This window comes from Leptosomus discolor, chromosome 3, assembly GCF_034619465.1.
Source record: "Leptosomus discolor isolate bLepDis1 chromosome 3, bLepDis1.hap2, whole genome shotgun sequence".
Taxonomy (NCBI): domain Eukaryota; kingdom Metazoa; phylum Chordata; class Aves; order Leptosomiformes; family Leptosomidae; genus Leptosomus; species Leptosomus discolor.
In genome coordinates, this window is record NC_141393.1 from 70,794,026 (window position 1) to 70,813,398 (window position 19,373).

Below are 19,373 nucleotides of genomic sequence, written 5' to 3' on the forward strand. Positions count from 1 at the left end.
TTGAAATATTTCTAGATGCTTCCACAATGCAAGTGGTAAGAATGTTACTGGTCTTGAGTTTAGTAGTAGAATGACAATATCTGCATTTCTCAGACCCGCCTACCTTCTTCTGTTCCCATTGCATCATAGACCCACACATTTGAATGCAAATTCTTACCAGTAATCAGAATATGTCTGAGTTCTACTGAGCTATCTCTGCTGTGTCCCCACAGCAGATGGTTGGGCAGCATTTGGCTCACTCCCTGGCTTTACAAAACTTTATTTTCCTTGTATAATTTCCTTTTTTCTTTTCTAATGCAGCTGGGGGCATCCATAGGAAAGGATACCTGGCATCACACTGAATTAATAGTCTCAAGGATGCTTGGCATCAGTGGAGGTCATAGCTCAAGTATGTGCTTTGTTTAAAGAAACTAGTGTTTATCAGCTTTCACAGAGGAAATGCAAAAGTCAGGTACTTGTTTGGTTTCATCTTCTGTTTATGTTGGAGAAAACAATATTCACAAACATAGAAAATTAATTTTAAAGCTACAGAACGGTAGTTGAGTGCTTGGAGGAACAGGCAGAACCTTACATTCCTGAATACAGTATTGGTTTTGTGCGTTTTAAATTAAACCATCAAGTTAAAGTCTGTTTGCAAACTCCCTCACCTGTAAAACATCGTGCATATTCCCTTTAAGATTTCAGTTTATAATTAATGTTTATAGAGAGTGCTTAGATCCTTTATGCAGTGCATAAAGGCAAAAAATAAATGTTGCCTAAGCATTTAAATGCCAGTGCTCAACAATGGGTTAAAAATAACTGCACATTTTTGGTAACGTTAGAAGCCCTGATGGGTGGAGTACGGCAATGGGCGTTTTAGTGTAGATGGCTTTACTAACCCTTTGCTGCACAGCTGAAATACAAAAAGACTGAAGTAATGACCAGCAAGAAAGTGGATTCTTGGGAAGCTGTGTTTGATGAAGCCTATTTAAAAACCTTTATGCACAAAAGAGATTTCATGTCTTTTGCTACAGGAGGAGCAAGGATTTTAGCCATTTTCTGATCACTGGCTTTTTCTTGTAAATACTGTAGGAAAAGCATTGCAAGAACAGCTTTAAAGTGTTAGGAAAGCTCATTAGCAATCAGTTGCCAAAATATCTGTTTCTACATATTCTACGCAAGTTAGAATAATCAAATTAAATGAAAGATGGTTTTTACATCTGGTTTTGAATCTGGAAATAAGTTGATACAGACAGAGAATCACTGGACAGTTTAATTGCTGTAATAACTTTGCAGTAAACCTCGTGGAAATAATATTTTCTTTTTTCACTGTCAAGATGGGTACATCCTTACATAAAGAGAAGCCTGTTTCCTCCTTTGTCTCATTGTTGAAAACTATAAATTTTCAGTTAGATTTTTGCAATGGGTAACTACACATAAGAAATCCCACCTGTATGAAAAACTCTGGGAAGTGTAGGCATCTGCAGAGGTGGTCAATAATCTGCGCTGCTAACAACAGAACTTTAGGAAGAAATGCCTTTTTATTATGCTTTTCAAAAATAGCCTTAAAGATTCCACATGGGTGCTTTGTGGGAGAGCATTCCACACTGTGGGAGCAGAACAAGTGCCTTTAGGCATCTGAGGTCAAAATGTGAACAAGGGCTTCAAACATTTATAGTTGTGTTTTTCCTTGCTTGTGAAAAAAAAATCTCAATAGTTTAGGGATAGTTTATATAGCAAGCTTAATTTGGGGGTAACCAACACGTTATTGGGACAAGTTATGTGAAACTTGGAATTTTAAGTTCTCTAATATTTCCATAATGACCTTCTTTGCTGTATACAGTGCACATGTTCCTATAGCCTTCATGTCAGACATGTGAAATGATGCTTTTCTGCAAAATGTTTGCCACTGAGACGATGGACCAATACCCTACCCTACCAAATGGAAAAGATGTGTAGCTACTCCTGGGCTAGGCTGGGACCCAGCCAGGAGGGGATAAAGGAAGGTGTGTTGCGTTATTTCCCAGAGTCTTGAGCCCTTTGTTTTTGGAGCAGAATCAGATGTTGACCTCTTCTCTGAAAGATGAAGGTGCCTCTATGGACTGAGTCTTCTGCTTAGCTGGACTTGCCATTGCGTGGTGGAAAGCAGATGCCCCTCTTCTCTGGGTTTGGTTTGTACTGGCAGCTTATTCTGTAGACTGACAGTTCTCATGCCAGGTAAGTGTGGGGTCCTGTTGCCTTTCAGCCCTGCGCTGATAAGTAGTTGTGCCATTCCTAGTAAATAGAGTTCTTTAGTTCTGTCATTAAAGCCCCTGTCTTGTGCCTCTGTCTCAAGCACCTCTGCCAAGCTGCATCTAGCACACCTTCCCAAGGAGCGTGGCATGGGCACTGGGGCTTTCAAACAGCAGTTCTGGAGAGAAGGAGCTAGCGGATGCAGGCCTACAGTATGCAAAATTGTCTGCACTGGGGTAGAGCAGAGAGGAGAAGAGAATGTGCTTGAAATAGAAAAACATTTGAGAATCTCTAAGTCAGGCCATGTTTTCAATGAGGATTGCATGTCATCTTGTACAGCAAAGATGCTAACTGCAATGTAAATAGTAGTGTAAGAGTAGGGCTTAGTTCCAAGGAACTTTTGTGCTTTTTAAGTCAGATTTGCTTTTCCATTCACTCTATGTAATTTAGATAAGAGGTTTACACACACCAGTTGCAGAGTTTTTACTCTTATGGCTTTAAGCTGTTGATTCAAAACCGTGGCACTAGAGAGAACTTAAAGAATGGGGTGGGGAGGGGAGTGAGTATTAAACTTAGCAGTTTATACTAGTGCTGCATTTTCTTTAACTTAACCATAATAATTTTTACTGCTTCTTAGGCTTTTTAGTGAAGAATAATGTGAAAGAAGGATTAAATACCGGAGCTTTATCAACATCGCCTATTAATAGGTTTCCCCCTCAACAGCAGTGGGTCAGCTTTTTCCATGGTGTTTCTCTTTTAGTTAAAATACCTCATATATCATCAAGTTCTGTAGCATGAATCATTATAGTGATCACTGAATGGCCCAGTGATGGTGATGCACATGTTCTTTGCCCAGTGATGGTGATGCACATGTTCTTTGTTCCTTAGTTGCCTCCAGGAATGTTCAGAACCTATCTCCCCCTGTTTGGGGTCAACCCCACACCAATACATGTGCTTTTGATATGAAGGATGATGGTTTCCCAGTAATTTTCTGTCTGACTTCCTAAACAAGAATATAAAGATATGCCAGTTTTCCAGATTATGTGAATTATTCCCCTAGGTCTCTGTTAGATCAATTAAGTAATAATTTTGATTCTGTAATGAAAATTTCTAGCTTCTCCTGTTTATTTTGTGTGCCATTAGTCAGTCAGTCCACAGACATTTTAGATACCATGCAGCAGTTTCTTCCATAACCTTTTCCTAACCTTACTTCCACCTCTACAGCTTCTTGTCCAGGTCACCATGTGTTATACTTATCAGTAGGTGTTTCTATGTTCTCATTTTCATCTTTGAGATGCTCTGAACTGCTTTAAAGTACTCATCACTAGATTCTTCTCCTCCACACCCCCACCTCTCCCTTTAGCATATGGATAAATAGGCAACAAGTGTTGTGATTCTGTAATAAACAGCTTTTTTTCTTTTTAAGCGGCACGGTTTCTGTATGGATGTGTGTGTGTGAGAGCAGTGAGGATTTTCTTAGACTGCAAAGTTGAGAACTTACAGCCTAATTCAAATTAATTAGAAATGTGTTCTTAGGAAACTCAGCACTTGACGTCAACCAATTTTTGTGCTAAATGATCCTAATACTGAAATCATTAAAATCTTTTTGACTGTGTTGTTTAAGCTCGGAGAGTTTAGAATCCACTGATAATTAGAGTAGAATTATTTTAGATTAAGGGGCATATATGCCTGTTATTATCTATAAAATATTCTTCCTTTTCAGTGAGCATAAGAAAAATTCCATTATGTCCTTTTCTTTGAGATAGTCTTGTGTCCTAGTTTTCTGAAAGGAACTGGGATTTTGTTTATGCCTGCTGAAAATGTCAGAGGCCACTGCGTTCCCATCTTTACTTACCTTGAAGAAGGAGATAGTGTCTGTGTTGAGGGACTGCAACATACAGTTTCAGTCTCTTTGCAAACGGTGACTTTCTCTACAAAAAAGTCCCCAAAAGTTGTGGTCTTTGACCACATCCAATCTGTGGCCAAAGTCTTCTTTGCATTTCAGTAGTTCTTACCTTAAAAACCACTTCTTGCACCAAATGTCCTCAGCAGGAGATATGAGAGGTGAATGGGGAAATGGAAGTGAATGCAAGAAAAGCAAGGGGAATTGGGGTTCACGTGTAACGGCTCTGTGCAGCTGCTGAATGAATTTCATTTTAAAATCTTAGTTTTGTGTTCTTAGACTAAAGTGTATTTTTCCCCTGTCTGAATTATGTTCTCCCCCTCCCCATTTCTAAAGTGCAATTTCAGGGCAGATTGAAATGTATTTGAGGTCTTCTGTTTCCATTAGGGAATGTGAATTTGTTTTAACTGTAGATTTTCCAGGCTTATAACACTTGGTCTTGGTAGGATTATTTTTTTCTTTGAGTAATAGCAATAGTTCTGTAATGTGTTTTATTCAAATATACGTGCATTTAGTCTTGTCTGTTGCCACGTTCTAGTAGTTATATAGTTTGGTAGTATATTAGTATAAAACCCTTAGTATTTCGAACTTAGTATTTCAGTGTAATATTTTATTAGACATTTTAAAAAGAAATTTAAATCGCTAGACAATGTAGTTTTTATAACCTTGGGAATATTCTCGGAAGGGAATAGCATGTTATTTCAGCAAATGAATTAATTGACAAAAAAATTAAAATATACATTCAGTTTAGGTAATGTAAATGTAAAAATGGATTACAGAAAATCAAATTGCTGAATATGATGTTTAGGCATTGTAGCTAGCTCTTAGGCAGACTTGGAATATATTTAATGAACATTTTATTTTGACATTTCAATATTTTTGAGGCTTTTGAAGGGAGGAGGGGGAACTAGCTGAAATGTTTTCTTTGTTTTGTATTGTATTTTTAAAATTTTGTTGCAATAAGCTGTCCTCCCTGCTTTGTATATTTGAGTGTCTTGAAAACAAAATGAGTAGAAAGAAGGTTCATCTAAAATGTTCCTTTATTACTTTAGAACACGTTAAAAGATTATCTCTGTTGATATTAGGAATCACTGTGTGTGAAAGTAGCTCATTGACTACTAATGAGATGGTTTACACCAGTAAGGCTTAGTTGTATGAATTCAGTTTTTGGAATTGATCCTAGAATGAATTTTATGTGGAAAATTATAAACTTGGGAGTTTTAGTACTTGATAATTTGTTTCACTATTATAGAATCCTTACTGAAATTCGAGTTTGAACCTATTATTTGTAAGTTAGTTATCTTTTTACTTGGATTTTTGTTGTCACTGTGCCTCTTTCGTGTTGAAACGATCTCAGTATGTTAGTGTAAGAAAACAGTTGTAATACATTTTTTCCAGCAGCAGTTCCTTGTTGGTTGCAGTATCTGTAAAAGCTAACGACATTAAGGAGTAATGGAGTATATCTTTCAAAGCACAAGTAATGAGTAATAGGAGTGTTTTGACATAGTGTTTAAAGAAAAAAAAAAAAAGTCATGGAATTTGGTTTCCTGCCCAGAACTTTGACTGACTGTCTGGGAATTCAATGCCGTATGTTAATGTTATGTAGAATTAGTGTACACGCTTTGGAATGATTCTTTACAAATATAATAGTATCCTGCAAGTTTAGGGCCAGTGTACTGATAGTCTACAATATTTTGCGTCACTATTGATGAAGACCTATATTCTTGAGGAAGTGCTATGTTTCGTAATAAATATTTCACTTTCGTGCAGAGAAGCAGAGGTGTTACCTTTCTCATCAGTAATACAACCGTATACTATAAAAATTCAATGTTTTTGCAGGCGTGTTTCAACTTTCAGATTTCAGTATGCCTTTTTTATTGTCTTCTCTGCATTTTCAATAATGTCATTACTTCTTGCATTGTCATTGTTTGTTTATGGTTCTGAAACTCCTGGAGACTTTCTCAGACTTTGTACCTTTCATAGGTTCTTTGAAACAGCTGAAGTTAAGCATGTATAGACAGTTCTGCTGGAGCAAAAATCTATGTCTTTTTTTATTGACTCTTTAAAATCTTATTTTCATAATATCACTTCACCAACAATAGCTATCCAAGCTGCACATTGCAAATTTTTAAAGCATGAAGATAGCTCTTACAGCTATTTTGATTAGAGGTTTTTTCCCTCAGGAAAGCGCTCCTTCCCTAATCGTGTTCTTGGGCAGTCCAACTGACAGTATCTTAACAGAGATGATTAAGTGAATGCAGGTGTTTGTCATCTTAACACAACTTCTACACAATGGTACCATCAATTTGTATTTTCCTCCTTAAGCAAACAGCATGGAATAAAAGAGGGTGTTAGGTATCAGAATTTCTAACACTTGATTGCAGGGATCCAGGCAAGGGAGAACTGGAATTCTTTAAAGATGATGTTATTTTATACAGAGAAGAAATGACATATTTTTAAATGTCATAGCAAGAAGAGACAAGGTTTGGCGTTAGTTTGGATTGGAAGAAATACAGAGAAAAGTAGAAAAACAATTAAAAATATTTTAAAATTATTAGTAAGGATGTTATTTTGCACTAGCAAAAGAATATAACTGATAACTGCAAGATTCTTAATCTGGCAGTTACTGAAGACCTCATCCCCCATGCAGAAGCAAGGGGAATGCCTCCTCCCAGGTCCTGATACTCTTGAGGGATACTCTCATTGCTGTAAGCAACGAGCACAAAAACTGGGCAATGATGATGGAGTCTCTGGTTGACTGAGCCTTTGTGGCTGCTTTGGTGGAAATTAATCTGGCAGCCAGAAGCATCGCAGATGTTGTCTCCTGACTTCAGCACCCCACTTCCCTCCGGTGCCTCTCGCACTGCACAGTGGCAGTCCTGCTTTGTTCATAGGTCTTGGTTGCGGCAGTGCACGATCTGTCTCTGAGCAGAAGCCTCTAGCTGTTGCCTCCAGTGTAGTGAAACTAATACCACATGACTGAAGGTTTGCTTTAAGTTTATGCTTGCAGAGTGTTTCACTAGCCTGTTTCTTAGCTATGCACTCTGTTCTGTCTGGCTGCAAAACATAGCTTTGGATAATCTGTTGCTGGACACAGGCATTGTCTGCTCTGGGCCTGCAGGAGAACTGCCTTCAGTGCCAAGTATTTGATGGTCTCTCAGACTTCGGTGTATGGGTATTATCCTTGCTCTGGACATAAAAGGGAACTGACAAAGGTGACCTGTCGATAAATTGATCAAGTTCTGCCATCACACAAGAGGGCAGTGATAAGACTTGAGCAGTCTTGATTATTTGTGTTTGAGGATGTCTCTTCCCTTCCAGAGGTGCTGCTCTAAGCTTCCCCAAACTGCGATACCTCCTGCTGACATCTGTTGGAGTTCACCATCTGCCATGGCATTTAAAGGGAGCATGTGACCAAGGCAGTAGAATTTGTCCTTCTGTTTCAGTTGTGTGTTGCTAAGGTAGGCTGTAAGCTTGACGTACTTTTCCCTTAGGGTGATGCTGGAAAAGGACCTTTGTTTTCTGTATACTGCTGCAAGTGAACAGCTGAGCGGCACAGTCGAAATAGCAATGTGTTGAGTGTCCATCATGGTACGTGCATTCAACATACTGTTATGAGGAGAGAGCTGCTTGTGGCTGAGCAACACTTGGATGTTTTCATTTAATCTACAGGATCTGCAGATTGAAAACTACTGTGTTTGGCAGCTCTGCTACACACACTTCACTCCACACATACTCCTAGTGGTAGGAGTCAGTAGTAGACTAACACTGCCTAGCACCTTGCAGTCACTCTTTTAAATGACCGTAGCTTTGAAGAATGCTTTGGTGTTGCACCTTTTGCTGCTGTCCTCTACCTCTTGATTGTTCTTAAGACTAATAGTTTCATGATGTCTTGGATGTCCTGCTAACCTTTTTTACCATGTTTCCATGCCCATGTTTGTCAGGTTCCTTTTTGAGTTCAGTTATTGTTCAGGGTTTGCTATGGTAAAGTCTGCAGTCCCCACTCATGTTCAGGTACCTACTGGGGCAGATGATGTACATTGAGAAGTGGCTTCTGTCTTTAGAGGGTTACAGTCTGGAGACAACTTAAGGTCAGTTTGAGGAACAGCTTTGGCAGTGAGCTTCAGGAGTGTTTCAGTCTGGGACAGTTTCATGGAAACAGTCTTCCTGATGAACGTTTTAAAGGAAGCTTCAAGCTCATAGCTATTAGTTTCCAAGGGCAGAGGGTTGCAGGTTTTCCTGCACATCACCATAATTATATTAGGATATCTTTTGTCAAATTCTGAGACACATTTCAAAACCCACTCTTTTGAAGGTTTGATGGCATATGTCACTTGCATTTGAAAGTAACGTTCTTGATATAAAGTAGAAATAGTGCTTGATGATTATGGTGTTCAATTTTCTTTGTTTATTTAATATAGGAACATGACCAGGGCTACTTATTTAAAAAAAAAAAAACAACAGAAGTGTTGTTATGATAGAGTAAGCACGTGGTTTTCTCACTCTTTTGTTTTAATTCGACAGTTTTTACTGGACGAAATTAAGAAGCCAGTGTATATTTTTACATATTATGTAGAGCAAGCAAGAAGGTATCTTCAGACAGTTGTCTCAGACGTTAATGTTTTCCATGATCCAAATATCCTGGCTTGCTTAAAAAAAAAGTATAAAAAGAGAAAGAAAAAAACCTGAAATGTACCTTTCAAAAAATGCTGCTATAAAAAAAAAAGGAGGGGGGGGGGCAGAAGTCTTGACACCAGAAGCTCTGTCATAGCAGAGTTTCTCTCGGATGTCTGGAAAAAGTCTTATACTTCTGGGATGCTTTCCAAAATATTTTCAGTGACCATTGCCACAGGCGTGAACTTCTTAATGCATTTTGCAGTAATCTCCACCACAGTGAAACTGATTACTGTCTGAAAGCTTCTAATGATAACAAGCAAGTGCGGCAGCATAAATGCCGTTAACTAATTTTTGCCTGTGTATTGTGTTGCATCTTCAGGAGTCTTGCAGAGACAGATGTGTTGCCTCAGGAAAATCCTGCTTAATGTTTTTTACATAATTATGTAATTGCATATTTATCCTTTTGATTTTAGTAAGAAGGATTTTTTTTCCACACTCATGCATGCACAGACACAAAGGATCTAGCGCCTCTCCAGTTACTTGAATTGGTACCCAAAGAAAAGTATCTGGTGGCTTCCTGAGTTTGAGATTTTCTAGGATTCTTTTTCTAGAAACTGAAATGCATTCAAAAGCTAGAATAGTTTTAAGAAATGCCTTTCCAAGGGAAAACAAAGGTATTGTAGCAAAAGTGTATCTTCTTCATGTACCTACCAAGGAATTTCAGGAGGCTTATAAATGAGAGGCTCTCTTTTTAGTGCAAGTTAAGGGAGTCCAGGAAGCTGAAAATACAGTTAAACTTCCTGGGTTTTTTCAATCTTAACTTAGTATTCCTTACGCAAGAGATCATTAGAACTGGAGAGGTTTGTCCACCCAGACCATCACCTTCTCAAGACTGAAATCCGAGCTGCACTTCTAAAGAGAATAGATTTCAGGAATGATGTTTTTCCTTTAAATAAAAAAATCCCACCACCAAAACATGTGTGTGTACATATATATAGAAGTGCTTTTATACGCACATGTGTAATAAGCAAAATTGTAAACTGTATGAACGGAAAGCTGTACCCAACTGCAAAGCTGGATCTCCCAGGAATTGGTAGGTCATCGACACTCTGCTCTGTGCCAGCACAGACATGCTGCGCTAAAGCCCTTCATCCTGCACTGTCACTCCCACAAACCACTGTGATTGTTGGATGATCTGCAGTAGGTGAAGAGTGAAAAATAAAAACTCGAGCACCAGCAGAGAAAAACAAGCTGTCATAAGCAGGCTTCATTGCAAGGGATAGAAACGTCACAGAATCACAGGTCAAAGGATACTCCCCCCCCCGCCCCCCTACTGTCGGAGCAGCCACTAGATGCATCCAGCACAATTTTTCCAGACTGTCAACTGGTTCATCAGTTGGGGCTTTCTCTCAATTTTAAATGCCAGCACCACTTCAGTTCAGAGGAATTGCTGGCTTCTTTCCCAGACAAGATTTCCCAAATTCAAAATGACCTTTCAAGATCCTAACTAATAGGATCTAAACACAGATTTCCTCTTCATCAGGCCCTTTCTCAGATTGATCCTTTTACTGACAGCCTATCCCCACAGCACAGACCAGTGAAAGACCAACCCTTCCACTTGTGATAATCAACACCTTTTTTGAAGAGCGGCAATTTTAAATCATGTTGAGTTTGTTATATATTCCAGAAACTATCACACTTCTGTTTGATGCACTGATTATGTAAAGTCACAGGAAGTACCAGTGAAATAACTGGATTTTTTGGGGTTTTTTTTAAATCCTGCTATTCAGGCACTGCACTAATACAATGGGATGCCTGCTTACCCACCCCTCATTATTGAGGGAAGTGAAACATGGCCGATGGGAAAGCTGTTTATCTGGGTACCATAATATGGGGACTGCAGCAACCACATGGAGTTAGCTTGGTGCGGCAGGTTTGTTAGCTCCCACTTAAGGGCCAGCTTGGTTGCTCAGCACAGCACTCCACAAGGATTCTGGTTGTTTTTTTGTGAGCTGTGCCCATCCTCTCCTCCAGGCAAGGAGAAGGAGGTATTCAGGGCTGCACAGCTCTGAGCAGGCGGATTGTGAGGTTCTGCTCTAGTGTGTGCTGCATGGGTGCAAGCTGCAGCTTCAGCTCCCTGTAAACCCTCAATTAAAGTTGGACAGTGTGGTGCAGAATAGTGATGTAGAGACATCCTTTATTGGTGTCCTTCTGTGAAGTCTTGAAATGTAGCAGGATAGTAAATTTCTTTCAAGAAAGACACCGATGGTCATTTCTTGAAAGGGTAAAGTACTTCAAATACGGAGTTGTGGAGTCTTGTGTTTCTATTCCTGAAAAAGTTTGTGGGGAAGAAAAGTGCAGAAACAAATACAATACCAGTTCTTATGAGAGAAAAACACTGTGGGAAATCAGTAACACACTGTAAATTGAATGACAAGATCAGACTAAGGACTGATTTAACATTAGCATCAGGTTTAATCCCATAGTTGAATTCAGAAGAAACACCAGAGATATAACGTGCCTCTTGAATTTTTTTTAATGTGTTGTGGGAAAAGGTACCAAAAGATTGGGAAAAAACTGGAAGTGCCAGTACACATAATCTCCTAGAAAAGATATTACAAATGCAAAATATAAAAAGATAACAACTCAAATTCGAAATAGCTTGATTCTATCATCAGATCTCTCTTTTTCAGCTCCAGTTTGGCATTTTCAGCTTTGATTTATATAAGGAACTCGTTATCTCCACTATGGCAGAGGATAAAGTCTTGTAACACTGAGGGAATATAAGATCTAGTGTTGGTGCTCTGTGCCATGTACTCCTTTCTTCCAGCAGTCTGGCTTATCACCCTAAGCCGTTGTCACAATTTTGTATTGAGATTTTCAATTTGAAGCTTTTGTTTTATTCTTCAGCATTTTCCCAGAATTGCTTCTCTTCTATGTTGCATAATGGTTCTTCTGTGTCTTTGTTGATATTTAATTATATATATGCCTATATGTGACAGCTGTGTAATATGTCATACTGGATTATTCGTGTTGATATAGATACATGTAATAAAACTGCTGTCTAGGTAATGTACATCTGCTGTGGTGTAGCACAGCTACAGAGTTCTCCCGGTGCATGACGAGAGCAGAGCAGGAAGGGGAATGCATCATGGAGGTGTAATCCACCTGCCTGTGGAGGAGTTTCAGGGAGTGAGACAATATTTTTAATTTTTTTGCCTAAAGTTTTTGCCTGAAAACTTTCATTTAAGCCCATAGGCAATCACTTGTACATATGAGAGTGCTTCCTGATGCCCACGTGGCTGGCATTGTTGAAGAATCAGAATCTATGGTGGTTTGAATCTGATTTCAATGGTCAAAGAAAAGAAACTCTTGGAAATGTGTTTGGCTTCAATCCTTTATTATCAACAGCTAAAGCCATGTAGGAGTTGATTGTAGAAGACTGGAGGGATAGGTACATAGGTGGAAGAAACATCGTCTTCTCATCTGCAACTTATTAAGTATTCTTTTGCTATGCTTTTCATAAAAATGTTAGAATATTTATGTATGCATTGTTTTTCTGTTAAAGCAGCTCCTTCTTCATTTTATAGACAGTTTAGAATTATGTTTTCTACAGCTGTGCCTAGGAGCGTGTTCAGGCCTGAATTCCACGTTGCTAAGTTGTCTGTAATGAAATAACTTGCTTTGTTTTTCTTCAAAAGTTTGCAGTAATATGTAAGTATCTCATGCTTCATTTTTCAGAGTATGTTTTAGAGCCAAGTGTGGTAAAGCAGAGACCATTGTGAAGATCCTGTATGGCTTTCTAAACTGAGAGAGAAAAATAAACTGAAATAGAAACACAGTAAAATTCTCTTGGGTATATTTAATGTTAGGATATGGTTAACTCTTGAATATTGATTTAAATACTATAAAAGTTGCTGTGAGGCATCTTGATAGTTTGCATTTTCATCAAATACCACAGAATGGGCTATTCTGCACTGCCAATGACAGCAGCTCCTAGGTGTAAACAAGTCTGAGCCTTTCCTTTTCAGGAGTAAGTAGGCACAGTTTCAGCTCACCACCAGCGTTTCCTTACACTTTCTATTTTTTTCTTCTTCTTTCTTTAGTATAGATTGCTCTGGCTCAGCAGGTTCACAAGCCGCTGCTTCTGGTGTCTGTTCCCGTCTGTAAAATGAGGGTAGTGATCCAGCCATCTAAAATAGTACAGTACTGTAGAACATCTTCATTTTGGTATTATTTTCTGCCTCTGCTGGCTAACTCCTTTGCCAAATAGTTGCTCGGCTTTGGTGTTCCACCTCCACATTTTAGCACACTGATTGCAGGATACCTTAATGATGCCCTGCCATCACTAGCTGCTTGCAGAAACAAGGTCTAGAACAATGCCTGTGAGTCAGGTAAGTATTAGGTCTTAAATACTAATGTGAAAAATACAGAGAGTATACAGTGTTGGTCTGGAAGTCTAGTTCAGAGGTAGAAATGCCAACATTTTTATCTGCTGTTCCTAAGCTTTAATTCAAGGCTGTCCTTCCTTTCCTCCATAAACCTTATAAATCCAGTTTATGATTCTAAAGTAGTTCACTATTTTGCCTCATTAATGCCTAATACTTGTTAATGCCTAATATTAATAGCAGAGGCACTTCATGGATACCTGTGTTTGCTGTCAGTGCGCAGTAATTAGTCTTGAGAGTTATGCTTTTGGTACAAAAGATGCACAGAATGAATCCTGCTGTAAACCAGCCTTTGTTCCAACTTTTCCAGTGTGGCCTTCACTTCCAGTTGGGAACTTGATTTCTTTGAACTTGTGGTCCTCACAATCAGCATAGACAAGTTTTGGTTGGTATCATAACCACCTGGTTGGAAACTAGTGTTTTGAAAAGCATTACAAAGTGGTGAGCAAACAAGCTCAATTTCCCATGATGTAACTGAAAGTGCGATTAGGCCAACGCTTGGGCTTAGGCCTGCCTTTCAGAATCTGAGCATCTTATACTTAAATTCTCCAGCAATAATTTTGCTTCTCAAGATTTGAAATGGGGAGTAGAGTTTGTCCTGCATGCTGCTCTTGCGCAGTAGCCATCTTAAAGTGACAAATAAAAATGAGAATCACGTTTGATAACTGGAAGAAGCTGAAGTAATTTAACAATCTCTTTTCTTTGAAGCAAAGGAATTCTGTTCCCTTTATAATCCAGTTAGCTGACATTGTATCCAAGGTTTCTTCTTCTGCTGTTCTGACAGAACCTACAAAGTTCGAAAAGCAGAGAATGATTTCTGCCCCTGGCTGAAAATGAAATAAAGTTCATTAGCTTGGAAGTGCCTGCTGAGACCTTGCTGGGGGGAGGGGAGCTGCTGTTGTATTTTTTGCATCCCTTGTGCCATTTTGGGCTTCAGCAGTATTTATTTTTAGTACATTTAAACACTGCAGAAGGAAGGAGCAGTTGTAGTATGGCATATTTACATCATGCTGTCAGTTCCTTGGCAGCTTACTTGCCTGTCAGAGAACAGAACTAGTCCATTAAGGATGTGAGTGCTACTTATGCCCACGAGTGGTGAAACGTCTCAAGGGTGGGAAGGCCTCCCCAGGCTAGCAAGTTGGTTTGTTTTTCTAAGGTGCATTATGGGGATTTTTTTTTTAATGTCACAAAGTCAGGAATGGGCCATACTACCTCCCACTTTTTCCTCCTTCTCCTGTACTCTGTATAAGAAAAAGAGGCAAACTCTCTACATGAGATTAGCATGTGCTGCTTTTTCCCCTCGTGTCATGCTTAAGTTCTCTGCCCTATAATAAAAATAAAAATCTATAAATAAAAAAGAACAAATGCTGAGGGGGCCAAACTGGACCCACAGTTATGTGCATGTCGTCACTTGTAGAAGTGTGCCTAGCCCCATTCCTCCCAGGCTTCAAACATTCCCTATTTCTTATGCTGTCAGCCTCTCAGGTTGGGAAACATGTACAGATAGTCATGGCTGGAGCTTTTTTTGCCCTACCATAACATAATATGAATTGAGCTAAGGCTGAAATGATGTTGGGCTCATCTGCTGTTGAATTAGCTCATGCTTCATTTATATTTTTTTTTCCTCTTTGTTTGGAGGGAGGGAAAAAAGTTGCCATGGGTTTTGCTGCCACGCTTTAATGTTGCAGTAATACCTTTCTTTTGGAATTACACAGTATTTAGGTCTGATCTCTCCTATGTGGCACGCTGTCTCTGTTAGCTTCAAGCATAGGCACCCTATGATTTCCCTTTCTTGGAAATTGCTCTGTCTCAGCATGTGGGTAGGAGGCCATGTAAATAAATACCAACCACTTCTTAGCCTTCAGTAGGCATTTCCTTTTTCCTGGTGGCTACAGAAGAAACACTTTCTCACAGTTTGGCATCAAACATTTATAAAACTTTCCTGCTTGTGGAATTTTTGTTTAGACAATCAGATTCTTGGTATAGTTTTTTCATCATCTATTTTTACTCATCTGTGGTTGCTTGGTTTGTCAGTAAATAGTGTCCGTCAGAACAAACACTTAATCAGAAACTTCTTCAATTTCTGGTAATTGAATAGTAAATCATTATAATCATATTCTGTAATACAGAAAGATAAGCTTTAAAGAATAAAAAATAAGCTTATTTAGTTTTTTCTTAGTTATAATGGAATAAGTAACATGGATATTTCTGCCCAAAAGATTTTTTTTTTAATATAGCCTGTCTTAAATGTTTGAAATCGAAAACAAAGTATCTTACATTACCATGCAGTCCAGCTTTCAATATAAAAAATTATTTGCTTTTAATACAAAGTTTAACATGTGTTCTCCTGAATTTGTTTGCTAGAATATTTTTCAAGTGTGTATCACTTTGTCATGGCAGCAAAGCTAACACATTGTGCCCTTTTAAATGCTGCCAGAACTATTGAGGACGTAAGTTTATAACATCAAAAGAGATCATATCAATAAAAATCAGTATTAGAGGACAGTGTAATTTTTATACATAAATATCTGATCTATAAGTTGTTTAGCTTAATTTACTATTTTTATTTGCTTTTTTATTCATAAATATGAATTTACTTTGCTTAGTTTTATTTATATCAGTGGTAATACTAGCTGAGTGGATGACAGTGTACTCTCCCTTCAGGGAGAGCCCCAGAGTTTCAGGGAGTATATATTCCCTGGAAGCAGAATATAGATATGAACTGTGCTAAATTGTTATAGACTGGTACTTCTAGACTTACTTAGACTACTTACTGGACTCCTTCATCATAATAATTGTTAGACGAGAGAGTGAAGAATATACATATGTATGATGTTTTGTGAGTAATAATTTCTAGGATGGCTAAGCTAGAGGCAGTTTGAAAATCTATCAGATACTTTTTATGTAATCCTCCCACACTGGATTTGATAACTTTTGTATTCAACAGACAGTAGAAATCATGCTTTTCCAGAAGGGCCTTTGAAATGCACTTTTTCCTCTACTGAGGCCTGTTACGAAGCTGTCTAGGAAAGTGAGCCGTTGTTGGACACATCACTGTATTTTTATAGTTTCACTCTTAGGTACATTCTCATCCAGTTTAATTTTGCAATCTGCTGAAGCTTAGCCAAGTTGAATTGCATCTGCCCTCACAGTACACACATCTCAGTCTAGCTAAGACTCTAGCTAAGGCTTCTTCCAGTTCTGTGCAGTGGAAGTGACTTTTGTGTATTTCTCCTGGGAAATACGTATTGAGAAAAATTAGTCCTAGTTCGCTTTTGTCCCTTTGTCCCTTTTCCCCTGTTTTATGCCATACAGTAAACTATTATCACATGCATATTTCTTACTTGAGCCAGCCATCATAAGTGATGTCCCAGTTCACAATTCTGCAGCAAGTGCAATGGGTGCTAGACTTTACAGCTAGTTCTGATGATGGCTAGACAGAGACTAGTCAGTCTTGTGTCACGTTGGCAGATAAGTGACTGTGAAGCTTTCCAACTTCTGTGCTTTACTGAACTTCTGTGGAGTCATTGGGTAGCTGAATTCATGAGAGCCCTATTTGATATCCGCTGCACAAATTCCAGGGCATAAATCCTCTCCACACTCCATTGCTGCCACGGTAATGGCACCAGCCTTAACAGTACCTTAATGGCCTTTGAAAGCTGTTAAACTCTGTACTGTGATAGTACCCTTGTCAGCAATTTTATCATGATGTGCAAAACCAGAATGGGGGTACGAGGATACAAGTGTTGTCCCTCTTGTCTTTGGATCTCTTCTACTTAGCATCAGATGTATTTACAAAGCAAAACGGAGAGGTTTGCCCTGGTTTATCCATCAGTACGAGGACTCCAAGGAAGTTTAACACAATGGGAACAGCTAATAATCTCAGGGCTTTTTTGTTCTGACACCATACATTTACTTGAGAGCGTTACTAGTCTAAGTTGGAGTGACAGGAAGCAACAAACCTAGAAAAGGTGAAATTATAGTGATGAAAATGCAAAAGAGTTGGCTACAGCAAACATGAAATGATCATTCCTGCTGTTTGGAGAAACAAGCTGGTTAGATTAGAGTATGTTTTTGTTTGTATATGGTGTATATAAAACCTCAATGATGGTATGGTTTTCATGGATTTGTTTGATTTTTGTATTTTCCACTGGAGGAATGAAAATTTATCCTTGGAATCATCAAATGCCACCCCTAAATAGTTACTAATAGTAATTCTGGATAGAGATTAATTTTATGTCACAAGTTACTCCGGTTGCTACACAGACATGGTGGAAGAGTTCTGTATTGATTGGACATTTTCATTTTAGTTAAATCTGACCCTTTTCTTTTTAGAATTCAGAGGAATGAAGAATAATAAATGTAGATGCTTGTGTGTTTGAGATGGAATTTTTTAATTAGGAAATGTTTCAAAAGGGTCAGTGAAAAACAGTAGTGGAGTTGAGGTTTCATTTCTGTTGCAGGTATGTCTGTGAAAGATAAGCAGACATTTCAATTTTGGATATTCCCTTACGATAATAAATGTACTGAAGGCATTACCAACTAAACAGACCTTGCTGAGATCAGGCTTCATTGAGACTTCTCACATAGTGTTGTTTTAAATCTTTTTTTTTTTTTTTTTTTTTTTTTTCCCTAGGAAAAAGAGAAGAAGTATATGCTTCCTTTGGACAACTTGAAAGTGCGAGATGTTGAAAAGAGCTTCATGTCTAGCAAGCATATCTTTGCATTGTTTAACACGGAGCAGAGGTAAGAAAATGTGCTATTCTGCAGATACTTCTATAAAACTGTATCTAACTGAGCATTTTAGTATCTGGGAGTGCAGTTCTGGTATTTCCACTATGTTGAGTGAATAAAGATCCTGATACTCTTGATTTTTCTGCTTCTTTGCTGCTGCATAACCATGGGATGAAAGGTTAGTGTCCTCCTAGACACTCATGGGGTGAAACAGCTCCATGAATAGTCATCTAGTTCTTCTGTATGGCTGAATAATCATCTCCTGATCCTGTTTTTGTTTTGTTTGGCAATCACCTAGGCTGACCAAAACATTCATGACTTCTGTACCTTGTGACCAGATTTAACTGGTGTAAATCACAAAAGCGTCATTGCTTTTCACTTTCTCCAGTGGAAAATCTTGCCTGTCTGTAATCTTGGGAGCCATTCTGTTGTTTGTTTGGGTTTAAATATCGCTGAATGGAGAGCAAATGAGATTCCTCTGCTTCCCTAATTAATAGAATCTTCGATTTGTAGTGTTTGCCTCATACTTTTGCTTTCAAACTCCATCTTCTGATTTAAGTGGTGTGGGTACTCTATGGAAGCCTACTCCTGATGCACAGCCAATTCAGATTACTGTGCAAAAGTAAGTCAAGGAAACATGACAACACTTAAATACGTACAAGTGACCTGTACATTTTATTTGTTTTTACTGAAGAGGAGAGTTGCATTTGCAGCTGTCTCAGTGGGATTGCATTTCAACAGATAAGGTGCAATTTCTGTAAGTTCTTTTTCAGGAAAATAAGTAAAATTAATTATAGTGGTAGCATGGATAGATGCCCTTGGTTTTTTTCTTCTCTTCTGCTAAGTCCCTTCACACCCACGCCCCCCTCGCATTGCCAAAGCCTGGCAATACGTTAGACGTTGTTCAAGATGATGAGGGCTGGATGTGGCTCCCTGCAGAGCCAGCTGTTGTTGCTCCTGAACTGGCCAGAAATAGTCCTTTCAGAAGCAAGGAATGCCCCTCCCTCCTGCAAAGCAAAAGCAAAGCACAGGATTTCTGGGCTGTCAAGTTTCTGCTGGCCCCAGAAACATGAGGACGCAATGTGAGTCTCGCTCTGAACTACTCCATGAAGGCTTTGCCTACATCTGCTGACATCTTAGCTAGCCTACATGTGGACATTGTCTGCCAGGAGATGCCCTTTGAAAGTATGTTGCACACATACTTGCTGGGAATAAGATTTCAAACACTTGACCACTTGCATTCTGGAGCACAGGAAAAAGTTTTGAAAAACTTCTCATGTTTTCAAGAACATAAATGATCTTCAGATGCCGGAAATTAATGTAATTCTGATTATTCTGTTCTATGTGCATCATCCCAACATTGCACATACATCAGTCAAGAAAGATAACTTTGTCCTGGTGCCTCGGTATCAGCTCTACTCTTCCATGAGAAAGCTGTTAATTTTAGCTCATTGTTTCTC

The 19,373-nt window shown here is 38.7% G+C and overlaps 1 protein-coding gene across 5 annotated transcripts in view; it reads left to right on the top strand.

Moving 5' to 3' along the window:
• Nucleotides 1-19,373, top strand: part of DNM3 (dynamin 3) — a 190,337-nt gene that overhangs the window by 103,747 nt on the left and 67,217 nt on the right. For all 5 annotated transcript variants that reach the window (XM_086462511.1, XM_086462510.1, XM_086462506.1 and 2 more), the window contains one exon: nucleotides 17,816-17,925. In XM_086462511.1, coding sequence (XP_086318637.1) covers nucleotides 17,816-17,925 — 110 coding nt within the window. The remainder of the gene's footprint in view (nucleotides 1-17,815; nucleotides 17,926-19,373) is intronic.